This window comes from Accipiter gentilis, chromosome W, assembly GCF_929443795.1.
Source record: "Accipiter gentilis chromosome W, bAccGen1.1, whole genome shotgun sequence".
Classification (NCBI taxonomy): Eukaryota; Metazoa; Chordata; class Aves; order Accipitriformes; family Accipitridae; genus Astur; species Astur gentilis.
In genome coordinates this window covers 4,425,592-4,442,163 of record NC_064918.1, presented here as the reverse complement: position 1 = coordinate 4,442,163, position 16,572 = coordinate 4,425,592, and the positions used below count along the sequence as shown (strand labels likewise).

Sequence of the window (16,572 nt, the reverse complement as noted above, 5' to 3'; positions counted from 1 at the left end):
GGTACTATTCCACAGTCCCTTTGCCACTCCAGATGGTTTCAGAGGGTGAAAAACATGTCTGCATATGAAACTTCATCCCATTTTCTTTCTCTCCTTAAAAACAGCATTAGTTGTAATAGAGTATTATGATCTGTTGACCCATTAAGTGGCCACTTAGCATCACCTTCTAACTTATATAACGGCCACCATTGATTGCAATACTTAATAAGGTTCTTTTTATTTTCCGTACCTCCGGTCCCAACAATATCTTTCCAGTGGGTAGTAACACAACCCAGAGGACTCTTCCTCAATATTCCCCCTTGATTGTTTCCCATTTTATAACTTCTCTTTTTAATAAGATTCCATGCAAATTGTTTCTTACACCTCTTTATAGAATTCTCCCAGTTTTCCTCTCACATGTCCCGAATTTCCGGGATTAAATTTTCCTTTCCACACACCAATTTCACTATTTCAGTTATCTTTCCAACCACAAACAATCCCAACTGTGTACGTAGCCCGTCCCCTCTTATCCCAGGGAGTCCAAACCCCACACTCGGGGCATTCAATATCCCCGCCACAATCTATTTGCAACCTCCGTTTACACCACACACATTCCAGGACATATGAGGGCATAGACTCATTTCCTGGATGTAAAAGACACCATTCAAATACCCACATTTATGCGATGCACCATACAGGGACTTTCTTATACCAACACCACAAAATGATTAAGATAATCAAACTCAAACTTACAATTACAACTCTAACATATAAATTCAAGTTCCAAATCACCAGTGAGTCACACTTCGTTCGTCTCCGGTCATACCCCTTGTGGAGTTACGAAACTGTGGATCGGAACTCCACACACGCTCCGCAGCTGAGCTGTGTCTCTTTTACTCAAACATTCAATCCACAGTTTTAGACATTTACACATTAACAAGCATATGTACACATATAAATCTCAACATAACATTTCCACATACTCACACAAAATCTTTAACATTAAATTTCCAAACATTCATATCATACAATCATCACTCCAGTTGACAACCTTTCAGCAGCTGCAAAAATGTACCAAGCGCAATTGCAAGGGGGTGCGCTTACCCTTCTCCTGCCTCTTATATACCAGTCATCGACAGGTCTGTCCTGGCTCCCGATACTGGGATGCAGCAGTCACCCCAGATTTGCTCGATCTACCCCCAAGATCGCTAGCGGCCGCTCTATCGGTCAGCAAATCCCCCCTTGTGTACCCTCCTCCCATACGGGGACTACGCTGCACGCCAGACGTCTCTGTGCGATTTACCAGCTGCCCCGGCCCGTACTTTTACAGGCTCCCCTTGTGACACATACGGTTTGGTCCGCGGCTTCAGGAGGTTGTTGTCTGCTCCCGCGGTGAGCGGCTGGCAGCGGAGGCTCCTCCGAGGAAAGTGCTCGGGGCGCGCCGAGGGGCGTCCGCTCCGCAGTCGGTCCCGCGGCCGAGCAGACAGTCTCCTGCCTGGCTGCCAAACTGACTATCTCCTGTCCCAGTCAGCCTCAACAATGCAAACGTTAAACATCACTTCTCACCCCCTTGGGCCATGTCTACCTCTACTGAAACTTCTTTAACTTAATTATAAGCTAGATAATTAATAAACAATTCCTATCTACATTCATATATCTACTAGATCTACTAAGGTTCCTTTGGTTCCCCGTCTCATTCTGATATGCTGAGCAGGGCAGCTCACCATGTATGGCCAGAGATCAAACAATGGTCATATCTGCAGGGAAGGGGAAGTTACTCCCCAAACGACCCCCAAGCCCAGCGACCCATTTCCCAAGAAGGTTCGAAGGTTCGCATAACACCTAATTAGCCTAATGAGTTGGAGTGCCCGCCTGAAGGAGGAGGCAAGGATGATAAAAGGGCACGAATTGAAGCCCCATATGCATGCACCCACCGGAACTGGGCACCTTGGCTGACTGGACCAACACTGGACCCAGGACCGGTGAAATCTTTCTCTTTTCTCTTCCTTTTTCTCTCTCTGTCTTGCTCTCTCTTTCCTTTTCCATAATCCTTACACCTCATCCCTTTAGACATAAACTGTTGACCAAGTCTGGGACTACGAGTGGATCCAGCCACCCCTAGGTGATAGCATACGTCCATACATTCTGCATGGTATGTCTAAATATTTTTATGGGTTTAATATTTTGTACCAGCCATGGAAACTGGTTTGCTGCTGGATGACTGTAAAAGTGAGATTTGGTAAATAATTATTAGAAATCTTATACTAACACCATGATTGAATCAATGGACAAAAGCGTAGCCAAGCAATTCACTAGTAGAGGTAGTTACTCATAAATTTTACAGTTCTTTGCTCTTATGATTGGATGTTCCTGTACATTAGATAAGAATAATATTGAAACTGACCATATGTGACTGAAACCATGTTAAGCTCCAAGATCAAAGAACAAGGATGACGAACAAAGACTTGAAGGTCAGCCAACAGAATCTCAAATGGGTCGGTGGTCGCAAAAGCAGCCCTTCGACTCAAATGAAGAACCATTGCGCGTGACCGGATGTAGGCAGTACTATGATAATCAGTTACAATAATTTTTATGTACATGTATACTAATCTGATTAATATGTGATTAGTTACTCCATATAACCTGTTTGTGCTGAAGCTGTGGCATGCACGCTAGGTGGAATTATCCCCCGTGCATCCAACTCGGCAATAAAGAATGCCTGCTTTCTGAAACTCCAAAACGAGTCTTAGAGAGTATTTCTTTACAGGCCGCGAATTTCGGTATCACTGGGGCAAGCAGGAAAATTGGTAAGGCAAGACCTCGCCTGCCTGGCTGGGAGAGGAAGGTGTGGAGACAGCGTGGGCTCAGGGATGGCACCAGGGCATCCTGCTTCATCACATGGCAACAAAATGGAGACAGGAGGCAGAGCGGTGACACTGAAACCGAAAGGCAGAAGCACTTTCCCCGAAAGCCTGTCATGTGATTGGTTCCCAAGCACAGCAAAAGCCACAAGGGACCTTGGCAGGCTTGGCTGGTAGGTCACCTAAAGCGGGGGATGCCCTCAGCCGCAGCCACGGGGCTGTCCCATGGGAGGGGGCACTGATGCTGGGAGCAAGAGCCCTGGGTTGGCAGGGACACTCCTGTGCTTGTCTTCTATAGATTTAGGACAACAGGTGAGCTGCATCCATGGTCCCTGGAGCATGGAGGAGAGCCCCAGCTACGGACAACAGACACTGCGAGGTAGGAGAGCCCGGCAGGCTCCTGAGTGAGGTTTGGAGAGGGCCTGGCTGCTCCTTTCAAGAGGCAGGTTCTGTCCCTACTCCAGAACGTGTGTTCCCCCCCCAAGTCTTCCTCCACCCTTGCTGCCTGTCCCCTGGCTCATGGCATGGAGAGCTTCCCCAGCGCTGCTGAACAGGCTGCACTGCTGGGACCCCTTCAGAAGAGATGACCCCAGCGCGGCTCAGCGTTGCCTGGGCACGCCACCAGCACCAGGCTCATGGCTGCCATGAGCATCCGCATGCCGAATGGCATCAGGCACTCTCTTTCAGCCAGCCTCTGGTGAAGATGAAATCCTGACTGCATTCTCAGCACTTTGCAAATTATGTTTGTATCACACCCCCAAACCTGGAGCTCCCCTCCCTGACCCACCTGCCTGATGCCATCAATTTTGTGCAACCAACCCACTTCCCCTGGGGCTCCCACTGGGAAGCTGGGGCTGGGATGTGAGAGCTGGGCTCCAGACTAAGGGTAAATGGAGGGTCGTCTCCATGGGGCAGATGCACCCTGGCAGCCCCTTGGCACCTGAAAAAGGAGAGAGAAAGAACCGTTGACCAAGTCTGGGACTAAGAGTGGATCCAGCCGCCCCTAGGCTCCTCTCTGAGAAGGAGTCTAGAAAGCAAGGGGGTCTGCTCTGAACCTCGTGACTCAACAGGAGGGGGTCTCCTTATTCCCTGAATCAATGTATATGGTTACCACAGGTTACCTGGTTTACTGAGGTAGTTTCAAGATATAAACTGTTGACCAAGTCTGAGACTAAGAGTGGATCCAGCAGCCCCTAGACCCTTCTCTGAGGAGGAGTCTGGAAAGCAAGGGGGTCTGCTCTGAACCTCGTGACTCAACGGGAAGGATCTCCTTATTCCCTGAACTGATGTATGTGGTTACCACGGGTTACATGGTTCACTGAGGTAGTTCCATGCCAATTCCTGTTGTGAGAAACCCCGCCACCTGCTGTTATGCCTCCCAAGTTCAGTTTGCTTCTGTCATGAATAAAATGTTTAACTGATCGTTTGGTGTCGTTTCACCTTAATTTAGCGCAAGGGAATTCCGAATTCAACACGACTCCCTGGTCTGTCCAGCCCGGGTCGTGAGAGAGCCCTCTTCCCGAGCCCTGCTGCTTGCAACCCGTGAGGTTGCAATGGGAGGGCAACTTTGGGCTGTGGTTGCCCATGCTCCCCACCACCCTGCTGTGCTCCCTGTCATCCCACCAAGCCCCCCATCATCCCACTGAACTCCCCATCATCCTGCCATGCTCCCCACCGGAGGCTGCAGCCTCCTCCCTCCAGCCCTGCGGCACCATGGCATCCATTCCCCGAGCCCTGGGGGTGCCAGGGCTGTGGGGCAGGCTGTTCCCCTGCATGGAGAGGGGGCAGGTCCCTGGCTGGAGGTAAAGAGCAGTGAGGGGTGCCCTGGGATGTGGCCTGCAGTGGGGTGCCCTGCGGTTTGCAGATTGGGGGTGCATGGGGTGGCATTGGAGGTGCAGTGGGAGACAGTGGCATGCAGTACCAGGAACTGGTGTGGTTAGACTGAGAGTGCAACGAGGTGCGTGGGGTGCAGTGACTGTGCAGCGGGGTGCAGTGAAGTCACAGTGCGAGCGCGTTGGGGTGCAGTAGGGTGACGGTGGGGCTGCAGTGAGGTTACAGTGGGGCAGCAGTGGAGACAGTGAGGATGCAGCGGATGCGCTAGGATCGCGGGCCGGTCTAGAGTGACAGCTCGGCAGCCAATAGGAGATCAAGGAGGAGAGGCAGGGGCGGGGCTGCGGGGCACTCTCTACCCAATCGCAGAGGCTGCGGTGAGCAAACGCGGCGCGGCCAATCATGCAGCGGGAAGGGGCGGGGTGGCTCCCCTGTGACGTCACGAGAGGGAGATTCCCCCGGCAGGGCGGGGCCCCCAGGGCGGGGAGGCCTAGGGCAGCCTTCCGGGCTCCTGCGGGGGCTCTGCCCCCGGCCCGATTCAGCCTGCTCCAGGGCCGGGGCATCGCCACCCCCCGGGGCGGGGATTGCCCCCCAGAACAGGGGGGTGCCCCCTCAGTACAAAGGGGGTGAACACACACACCCCCCCCCCCCCCCCCGGTGCTGCTTCCCCCTCCGTCCGGTGCAGGGGTGCCTGGAGTGGGCCACTGGCCAGGCATGGGGGGTTCTGCCAGGAGCATGCTATGGCACACACACTGCACCCCCTGCCCCACCCCAAAAGCACCAGACGCAGCACAGCTTGGCGTGCCCCTGCTCCCCCCCCCCCAGCTTGGGCACAGGGGAGTGCAAGAGGGGCAGTGGGGCAGGGCTGGACACCACCCCTTTCTGGTGAGTCCCCAGCCCTGGGATGCAGGCAGGTGACCTGCACTGTCACTGGGCAGTTTCAGCTGGTGAATAGAATAGAATAGAATAGAATATTTCAGTTGGAAGGGACCTACAACGATCATCTAGTCCAATTGCCTGACCACTACAGGGCTGACCAAAAGTTAAAGCATAGCATTAAAGGCATTGGTCAAATGCCTCTTAAACACCGACAGGCTTGGGGCATCGACCACCTCTCTAAGAAGCCTGTTCCAGTGTTTGACCACCCTCTCAGTAAAGAAATGCTTCCTAATGTCCAGTGTAAACCTCCCCTGGCACAGCTTCGAACCATTCCCATGCGTCCTATCACTGGATACCAGGGAGAGGAGATCAGCCCCTCCCTATCCTCAGGAAGCTGCAGAGCGCAATGAGGTCACCCCTCAGCCTCCTTCTCTCCAAACTAGACAAGCCCAAAGTCCTTAGCCGCTCCTCATAGGACATTCCTTCCAGCCCTTTCACCAGCTTTGTTGCCCTCCTCTGGACACATTCAAGGACCTTAACATCCTTCTTAAATTGTAGGGCCCAGAACTGCACACAGTATTCAAGGTGAGGCCGCACCAATGCTGAATACAGCAGGATAATCACCTCTTCTGACCAGCTGGTTATGCTGTGTTTGATGCACCTCAGGATGCGGTTTGCCCTCTTGGCTGCCAGGGCATGCTACTGACTCATATTGAGCCTGCTGTCAACCAGCACCCCCAGATCCCTTTCTGCAGGGCGGCTCTCCGGCCACTCCTCTCCCAATTTATACTTGTGCCTGTCGTTACTCTATCCCAGGTGCAGAATCTGGCATTTCAACTTGTTAAGTTTCATCCCATTAATCAGTGCCCAATGCTCCAATCTATCTAGATCCCTCTGCAAGGCCTCTTGTCCCTCAAGAGAATCAACAGCACCTCCTGGTTTGGTATCCTCAGCAAACTTGCTAAGGATGCATTCACCTCCTGCATCCAGATCATTCATAAATATATTGAACAAAACTGGCCCTAGAATTGAGCCCTGAGGAACACTGCTGGTGACCGGTCTCCAGCCAGATGTAGCCCCATTCACTACAACCCTTTGAGCCCCGCCCTTCAACCAGTTCTTCACCCAGCGCACCATGAACCTGCTCATCTCACAGTTGGACAACTTGTCCAGAAGGATGCTGTGAGGGCCAATATCAAAAGCCTTACTAAAATCCAGAAAAACTACATCCACCACCTTCCCTTCATACACCAGGTGGGTGACCTTATCATAGAAGGATATCAAATTAGTTAAACAGGACTTTCACTTTGTGAACCCATGTTGACTGCGCCTGATGATTGCATTATTCTTTAAAGGCCTTTCAATAGTACTGTGGCAGGTGCACCCGCCCTGACAGGAAATGAAACTTCTCCGGACAGGGAGGAGAGGAGAAAAAAAACCAACCAACAAACCCTAGAGGCCGCGGGTTGAAAGCTGAACTGACCAATCCGACATGCGTCAGGTACACAGAAATGTTGACCTTTTGGCCAATGGGGATTAAAATGACCACAGATCAGACTCGACAAGGATATAAACGGGGCCCTGCCGGAGGACATTTTGAGTCAGTCCTCCTCATAGCAGCGGGTCTGCAGTCAGGGACTCTCCCCTTGGGTTGGGACAACACCCTAGGTAACTCCTTGAGGTCCCTCAGCAGTCACCCAGTCATCACCAGCATCCTCTCAGCTCCCCGGCTCTGGCCCACGTGCCCAAAGCCCAGCCAAACCTCCAGGCAGGGAGCCAGCAATGCTGCGCCTGAACTGCACATGTGCCCAAACTGCGCAGCCCCTGTTGCTAACTGTGGGGCTGGGTGTCCCCCTCGGGGAGCTCATGTGGGCCTTCTCCTGTGCTAGGCTTTCCTGGTGTGCATGGCCAACATGGAGGTCTTCCATGTGGGGCTGAAGCAGGACGGCTCCAGGTCTGACTGGAAGTGGCTGGACGGCATTGCACTGAAGGGGTGAGGGGTGAGGCTGTCAGCTTGTCACCAGCCAGGGCTGCTGAGGGTCCAACACCAGGGCTCGGAGAGGTTACGGGGGGGACAGGCAGCCCACCGGAGGGCAGGGATGAGCTCCACGTCTTGGCCACCTCTCAATTCCCCAGGGCTGCACTGGGGCATTTTAGGGAAGGGAAGATTGCAGGGGCCTGACCCCAGTGCCCCCACCCTGCTTGGGTGAGGGGTTGGGGGGGTCCTCCAAAAGCAGGTTCCCAGCATGGCGCTTTGCTCGGTGCAACTGGTGCCAAGCCCTGCCAGGAGGGGCCTGGGGGCTGCATGCCAAGCAGGCAGGGGGTAGGGTGGAGGAGAATCAGAGCATGTGTCCTAATTGGGAGGAGGGTGGTAGGGGACAGTTCTCTATGGGGAGGGCAAGCTTTGCTCCCGCAGCATCTCTGCACAGCCTCCAGTCCCTGGCTGGAGCAGTTGCTGACGGGCCAGCCCCAGCCCATCCCATCTCAGCCCACTGTCTCCCTGCAGGCTCTTCCCAATACAGCACTCCACCAGCTCCTTCCTGGCCTGTGGCAGGGTGTCAGGCTCGGGGCTGTCTGGTGGCCTCTGCAGGGAAGCCCATGGCTGGGTCTGTGAGAAGAGCACAGCAGCCTTGCAGTGGCTCCGGTCTTCACTCCCTGCTTTCCTCTGGGGAAACACCACCTACACCTGTGTGGGGCCTTGGTAACCATGGGGACCTCCAGCCTGGCTGTCCCACCACCCTGTGCCCCCCCTGCAGACCTGCTCAATATGAGCACACGGGCATCCCTGGGCACTGCCGCCTTCTCAACCAGAGCTCTTCACCCCCCCCCAGATCTCTGCACTTTGCCAATAAACTCTGGCACTCAGACACTGTGGCTGGCTTTGGGGAATGAGGGTGCTGGGATGGAGAATGTGCCTCCTCCAGCTCACTGACTCGGTCACATCGCTGCCCAGTGGGAAACAGCAGCTGCCATGGCACTGAAGGAAGTGGCAGGAGCCAGCAGCAACCCAAGCATTCCCATAGCCTGGTGGCAGCATGGAGCAGCTCCTGTGCAGGCTGGAGCAGGTCCCTCAAAGCTCTGGGCTTTCTGATCATAGTGGCTGCCCGTGGTTTGGCAGCTGAGAGGTGACCCTTTGCCTCCCCGGTCCTGCAGAGGGCTTGGGCTGAGCAGCAACTTATCTCTTGATGCCTGCCCAGTCTGTGGAGGTTGCAGCAAACACACTTTGCTTTGAGGCTGGGTGATGCACAAGACCCTAAAAAAGCCTGCTGGGGCTTGGCCTGGAGGGGTTTGGTCCTGGGGGCCGTTGCAGGTTCACTAGAGACCACCTGGGTCGTGCCAGCAGCATGCAGCTCCCGCATGGACATCTCTGGGTGTCCCTCCTGGCACATGCAGAGGACCAAGCCCCTCTCTCCCAGCAGGGGGTAGGATGGGGAAGGTGAGGCATGACAGGGCACGGCCCCACTGTGGCCACTATGCACGGGTTCCAGGGGCTCCTTGCAGCCTTGGGAGATGGATGCAGAGCATGCTGCTGTACTGGCTTTGCGTGGCAAGGTTTTGGTAGCTGAGGGGTTACAGAGGTGGCTTCTGTGAGAAGCTGCTAGAAGCTTCCCCCATGTCCGACAGAGCCAATGCCAGCTGGCTCCAAGATGGACCTGCCACTGGCCAAGGCTGAGCCCATCAGCAACAGTAGAGCCTCTGTGATAACATATTTAAGAAAGGGGGGAAAAAACACCTGTGCAACAGAAACTGCAGCCAGAGAGAAGAGTGAGAATATGTGAGAGAAACAACTCTGCAGACACCAAGGTCAGTGAAGAAGAAGGGGGAGGAAGTGCTCCAGGCACCGGAGCAGAGATTCCCCTGCAGCCCGTGGTGAAGAACATGATGAGGCAGGCTGTCCCCCTGCAGCCCATGGAGGTCCATGGTGGAGCAGATATCCACCTGCAGCCCGTGGAGGACCCCACGCCGGAGCAGGTGGATGTGCCCTGAAGGAGGCTGTGACCTCACGGGAAGCCCACATTGGAGCAGTGCTCCTGGCAGGACCTGTGGACCCATGGAGAGAGGAGCCCATGCTGGAGCAGGTTTTCTGGCAGGACTTGTGACCCCGTGGGGGACCCATGCTGGAACTAGTACATTTGGTGCAACCCATGCCCTTGGTCTGCAGGTCGAAGATGTTGATCTTGAGGAAATTGCTTTTCGCCAGTTCAAGTTCTATCGCTGTTGTACTTGGCTCAAAGTCTATCCTTCAGTCATTTGGGTAATTCTTACAGTAATACCCTTGATATGGCATATAGACACTATAGATACAATGACATGCATTGGCAGGTTATTTAGCAGTTAAATATCATACAGCCCAATTCACTGGCTATTCTCTCCCAAAATCAAATCTCCCTGAGGTACACATCGAACTTCCCCATCCTTCTGCATCACCCACCAGGTGTACCCAGGTCCCTGAGCAAAAACAACCCCTTGAATGGGTTTGCCTCTGCTTGAGGGAGGACTAACCCAGACTGTCTTTCCTAACATACTCCTCATGCACACTACAGGGACTTTATCCCCTTCTACAGTATGTGGAAGTCTTGGTTGGGCGGGCCCAGCCCGATTGGCGGATCCTCTAGTATTAACTAACCAGGTGGCTTTTCTTAAATGTGTATCCCAATGTTTGAAAGTTCCACCCCCCCATCGCTCTCAATGTAGTTTTCAGCAGTCCATTGTATCGTTCGATTTTTCCGGAGGCCTGTGCGTGATAAGGGATGTGATATACCCACTCAATGCCATGTTCCTTGGCCCAGGTGTCTACGAGGTTGTTTCGGAAGTGAGTCCTGTTGTCCGACTTGATTCTTTCTGGGGTGCCGTGTTGCCATAAAATTTTCTCTTCAAGACCCAGGATAGTGTTCTGGGCAGTGGCATGGGACACAGGGTATGTTTTCAGCCATCCAGTGGTTGCTTCCACCATTGTAAGCACATGGCACTTGCCTTGGCGGGTTCGTGGGAGTGTGATATAGTCAATCTGCCAGGCCTCCCACTGTTTATATTTCAGCCATCGCCCTCCATGTGACAGGGTTTTTTGCCGCTTGGCTTGCTTAATTGCAGCACATGTTTCACATTCATGGATAACTGTAGGGGTCAATTATATGGAACTTAGTTACTGGGCCTGAAAGTAGCTCATGGTCACAAGAGCATTCCAGACACTTCGATTAGGGTTTAGGGATTAATCCGTGCGGGGCCCGGATGATGGAACACCAATGTCATGATTTAAGTCGCCACTTTATTGAGCTTAACTGATGATTTTTATACAATTCTCTAAGTTGTTTAGAAACTTTGGTTGGCTACTACATGCAGGCATTTGGTGTCCACACGCACAAGCATAAGCGGTGATTGGTTACATCGGTACTGTCCACGCGCACAAACACAAGACATAATTGGTTGTGTTAATTAAAACATACAAGACTTGTCTTAGTCCAATTGGTCAAGATAAGCCCCTGAATTGAGGTTGGTTGTGCCAAGTTCCCTTTATCGTGGAATGCGCACCTGTGTTTTTCTAATTGGGATCTTTCTTCTTCTATCTTCTTATTTATTCTGTTGAAGGCCTTCTAAAGGCGCCTGGAACGGTCTTGTGACCTTGAGCTATTTTCAGGCCCAATAACTAAGTTCCATATAACTTGAACCCTACACCTTTAGAAGGCCTTGAACAGAATAAACAAGAAGACAGAAAAAGAAAGATCCCAATTAGAAAAACACAGGTGCGCATTCCACAATAAAGGGAACTTGGCACAAACAACCTCAATTCAGCAGTTTATCTTGACCAATTAGAGTGAGACAAGTTTCGCATGCTCTAGTTAATATAGTGTCGTGGTTTAACTCCAGCCAGCAACTAAGTACCACGCAGCCGCTCACTCACTTCCCCCATCCAGTGGGATGGGGGAGGAAATCGGGAAAAAAGGTAAAACTTCTGGGTTCAGATAAGAACGGTTTAATAGAGCAGAAAAGAAGAAACTATAATGATAATGATAACACTAATAAAATGACAACAGTAGTAATAAAAGGATTGGAATGTACAAATGATGCACAGGGCAATAGCTCACCACCCGCTGACCGACACCCCGCTAGTCCCAGAGCAGTGATTCCCTGCCCCCCCCCCCCCCCCCCCCCCATTTCCCAGTTCCTAAACTAGATGGGACTTCACATGGTATGGAATACACCATTGGCCAGTTTGGGTCAGGTGCCTTGGTTGTGTCCTGTGCCAACTTCTTGTGCCCTGGCTGGCCATGAGAAGCTGAAAAATCCTTGACTATAGTCTAAACACTACTGAGCAACAACTGAAAACATCAGTGTGTTATCAACATTCTTCGCATGCTGAACTCAAAACATAGCACTGTACCAGCTACTAGGAAGACAGTTAGCTCTATCCCAGCTGAAACCAGGACATATAGCCAATTATGTCCTGTGTTTATGTGCTTGTACAGAGTGAGTATAACTAACTGTATCTTATGTTTATATGTGTGTACAGTGTCAATATAAACAATCACATTTTATGCTTGTGCGCGTGGACACCAAATGCTTGCATGCAGCAGCCAATCAAAGCTTCTAAAGCAACTCAGAGAATTGTATAAGAATGATCAGCTAGGCTCAATAAACTGGCGACTTTAATCATCATATTGGTATCCTGTCATCTGGGTCCCGCATGGAATAACACTATAACCCTACATCTGGTGACCCCAACGTGATCCAGTAAGGAACAAGAGGGAACGCTAACTGAAAAGGCGGGGGAAATTGCCGCGGCTGCCGGTGGTCTTGGAAGAAAAGCGCCCGGCTGCTCGAGAGAGGCAGGAAATCATAAGCTTACGTGATAAAAGGTGGCATGGGTTTCGCAGCATCTGTGAGGGAAAAGGCAGCCGTAAAGACATTTATGAGGCTGGTTGAAAAAAGAGATGGATATTAAAAAGGACTCGCTCGTAAAGGAGGTGAGCGGTCGGGGGAGGAGATGAGGTCTATGCTTTTCAAAGAAGAAGCAGTAGTTAAGCTCCCCCAACATATACTCAGAGAGAGGCAAAAAATATGATAAAGCTTGTTTAAAGCGGCTTCTACAATGGAGCAAGGACAGAAACCTTTTAATTAGTGTGGGTACAGCTTTTGAGCTTAGTACCTGGGAAGCTATCGGAACCTCCCTATGGGATGAAATTAGTGATGGGTCTAAAGAAGTTAAAGGTCTTGCAACTTTATGAAAATTGATTAAGACAACTCTGCAAGAAATGAAAGCAGATCGTAAAGCGGCTACATCTGCTTTTGCTGCTCGCTCTCTCCAACTGCAAGCTGTAGGGTTCGGCGCCCCGAAGATCTCGCGATGTTACGGAAAGACAGATGGTTAGTTGCAGCCCTATGACGTATCCGTAACCCCGCCTACCCTTGTTAATATAAAAGGAATCAACTGCACAATAAAAGGCGGAAGTTGGCGCTCACACTGTGTGTGTTATCTGTCTCTTCCCCTGGTCGGGGCCGACCAGTGATCTAATCGTGGCACCTCGATATGTAGCAAATGCTACATAGTGGTGACCCCAACGTGATCGGTTGCACAGGCGACAATGGAACTTACGCAAGTGATTAAGGTATTGAAGGTGTTAGCTGATGAGGTGGGTGCCCACGGAACGATTAGGAAGGGCCCCACGGGCAAATGCATCCAATGGATGTTGTGCCGGGGAGGCATTGGATCTCCTAGAGAAGTTTTAAACCCCCCAAAATGGGGAGGGATTCGGGAGCTTTTGCTCCAATCTGCGCTCGGGGGCGAGCGCGGAGCTGCAGAATGATTACAAACTTGGGGAAAAGTGGAGAGGGTGGTTACGGAAGGACAGAAAGCTGGGGCGTGCTGGTTGGCAGCGCGAGCTACTTTGTTTGCGGATGAGGCGCCGCCTCAGGAAAAACGGGAGACAGTGCCCCCAGGGATAGTAAGTCAGACTCAGACGGAGTGGGCGGCCGTGGAGCAGGGTTCACAGACCGATCTCTCTTTGATTAAGGGCGGGGATGCGGGAGGTGCGGCGGAGACGGAAGTTTTTCCTATTGAAGCGGCATCAGCGGGGCCAAATATGCCCCCCCCCCCCCCCCCAGAAGTTTCCTTGGGAAGAATTGTGGCGGGTGGTTCGGAAGGACTTAGAGGAATGCCTCTTGGACTGGGTTCCAGGCAGGGATGATAAGGGACATTTATACTGTAAGTTGAGAGAGCGGGAGGAACGGCCACCCGCGGAGGGAGCAGTTAGGAGGCTGCGGGGGTTGGAGACGGTGGCAGAGGAGGAAACACCCCCCTGTGAGGGAAATCAGGCGCCCTTGCTGGGAGAGCGGACTGAGCCTCCTGGGATTGAGCCTGTGCCTGCTGAGCCTTTGCCAGTGGAGCCTGTACCTGTTGGGCCTTTGCCTGAGCCTAAGCCTGCTGCGCCATCTACTGCGCCTTTGCCAGAATGGGTTAAACCCTCGTCTGGGTCCTTCCAGAAGTGGCGCGAGGTGCCAGCGCAGGGCAATTCCGATAGTTCTGACGAGGAGAAGGTGGATGGTGCAATACAGAGGCCATCGAAACCTGCACCACAGATATGGACAGAGGAGGGACCGAACGCTTTGCAGAGAGTACAGGGTCTGTTGCGGAGGCTTGAGGGGGCCATACAGAATGGGGAGCGTATGGTGCCGCTAATGCCCCCCACACAGGGGGCCGGGGATGGCCAGGAAGGGGGCACCCAAAAGGGCACAGACTGGCGACTGGTGGCCAAAGAATGTTGCCTTTCAGGGGTTCAGTTTCAGCCGGTGGTTCTCCCTATTCGGGCAGCGGCACGGGGAGGGTATGAGTGAACACCTTTTGATGTAAAGACTGTTATAGACGCTCGTGACAAATTGGAGAAGCCAATTTGTATTAAATAAAAAGATTGAATTTATTAGCAAGCGATAAGAGAGCAAAACAGCGCTGGGCGGCCTGGGAGACAGTGGTCCGCCAAAAGCTTGTGCCGAAAATGGGGAAGAGTCTCTTTATTTATACAGTCTCTAGTTCCTGTATACGTGGCAGCTGGTATCTTTGGCATTGTGTGCGCTTGCGCCGTAAGTTGTTAGGTGGTCGTAATCTGCCTTCTGGTGGTTGTTGGGATGAAGGCCAAAGTCTTCCTCAGCTGTCCTTTAGGTGACCTAAGTCCCACTCATGCTCTGTAAGATGTCTTTCTACATACGTTAATCATCAGTATGCAATTGTTTTCTTAACCGGATGTCCCTACCTCCACGTGCGATTTCATGAACAAAGTTAACCCGTTCATTACAAAGACTGTTCGGGAACTCGCGAGTACTGTGCAGGCGCATGGAGTGAATTCCGCGCAGGCACTCACTTTGTTTGAATGTCTGCTTTCAACGCCTGTTGCGCCCTTTGATGTGATGCAGCTGATGAGAGGGGTACTGCCCCCATCATTGCTGTTGTTGTTTAAGGAGAAATGGTGAGCTCAGTGCCTTAAGATCGTGACCGATGCTCAGGCTCCTGGTCACCGCCTAGTGGGAGTGACCATAGAACAACTCATGGGGGAGGGGCAGTTTGCAACACCTCAGGCTCAGGCACAGGGCATGCGCGGACGTGACTTTACAGCAGTTGCACCTACCACCTTGGCCGCATTTAAGCGTGTCGCGGCTATGGACAGAGCAGATCCCCCTTGGGTAAAGATCCGCCAGGGGATTGCCGAGAGGTTTACTGCCTTTTTAGATCGGCTTCAGCTTGCTATACAGGCTGCAAACCTTCCGGAGACGGCTAAGGAAGTGATTGTGGTTAAGTGTGCTAAGGCTCAAGCTAACCTCGTAGTGTTTGAGTGTTTTTTCTTACAGATTGCTGTCATCCTATCCTGGCTTGTGACGCCTTGGGTATCCGCTACAAATTTCTGGCAGTGGATGCAGGGCCAGTTGGGGAGCCTGATGCGTGTCTGGATGACGTCCCTCTCAGAGCCCATCAATGCGTGCCTTTATGGGATCCGGCTGTCAGGGACGGAGTTGCAGAGTTGCTTACAGCCGGGAATCTGGATGCCCCAGACAATAAGGCTTGGCTTTCCATTTACCACCTGTGTGGATTATGTTTGCATGTGTTTGAGATGTAGTGTTTGGGCTTAGATATGGAAATGTGCTTGTGTTTACGGTACTTTACCAGTTAGTTCTTTGGGTGAAGCTGTTCATAACAGTGGAAACTAGTTGGTCATAGGGAGGGGGAGATGTAGGGTTCGGCGCCCAGAAGATCTTGCGATGTTACGGAAAGACAGAGGGTTAGTCACAGCCCTATGACGTATCCGTAACCTCGCCTACCCTTGTTAATATAAAAGGAATCAACTGCGCAATAAAAGGAAGAAGTTGGCACTCACACTGTGTGTGTTATCTGTCTCTTCCCCTGGTCGGGGCTGACCAGTGATCTGATCATGGCACCTTGATATGTAGCGAACGCTACACAAACGAAGGGGAAAAGCGGGGAGAAAAACATAATGCAGTGAGAGAGTTTTTGGAGCTTGTCCGCCTGCTCCTGTGCCCTTGACTTCTGCTCCACTCCCTGGGACTGCCAATATTAATCAGCCATCTGGCAGTTCCCAAGTCTCCCTAACCGTATGCTTAAAGGAAACCCTACACAATCAGGGAGTGAGTAAAAAGCCACCTATGAATAAAGAGCCCCAGATACCATTGTTCAACATGAACAAATTATACCTCGCATATACCCTGATTCAAATAATGCAAATGAGGATTTGGCTACTATAATACAAGAACTAGAGAAAGCTAAAATACATGCTGAAGCTCATGCTGCAGCGCTCGCAGTAGCATTACGACCGATGGTGCAACGGGAAAAAGGAGACTGCAGCCCACACAAAGACCCTGTGATGGGTTGACCCTGGCTGAAAACCAGGTGCCCACCAAAGCCGTACTATCACTCCCCATCCTCAGCTGGACAGGGGAGAGAAAATATAACAAAAGGCTTGCGGGTCGAGATAAGGACAGGAGAGGTCATTCACTAATTACCGTCACGGGCAAAACAGACTCA

At 51.9% G+C, this 16,572-nt stretch overlaps 3 protein-coding genes across 3 annotated transcripts in view; 2 read left to right on the top strand and 1 right to left on the bottom strand.

Annotated features, from left to right (window-relative positions):
- LOC126035341 (uncharacterized) overlaps nt 1-16,572 on the bottom strand; it is a 274,404-nt gene that overhangs the window by 208,139 nt on the left and 49,693 nt on the right. The gene's annotated exons all lie outside the window — the stretch shown is intronic.
- Nucleotides 13,009-16,572, top strand: part of LOC126035342 (uncharacterized) — a 171,909-nt gene continuing 168,345 nt past the window's right edge. Inside the window, exon 1 of the mRNA XM_049793872.1 lies at nt 13,009-13,177. The gene's annotated coding sequence lies outside the window, so the exon portion shown is untranslated. The remainder of the gene's footprint in view (nt 13,178-16,572) is intronic.
- On the top strand, nt 13,174-16,330 carry LOC126035364 (uncharacterized). Its single transcript, XM_049793901.1, has 2 exons — nt 13,174-14,166; nt 15,384-16,330. The coding sequence occupies exons 1-2, from the start codon at nt 13,566-13,568 to the stop codon at nt 15,647-15,649; spliced, it is 867 nt and encodes a 288-aa protein (XP_049649858.1). The 5' UTR covers nt 13,174-13,565; the 3' UTR covers nt 15,650-16,330.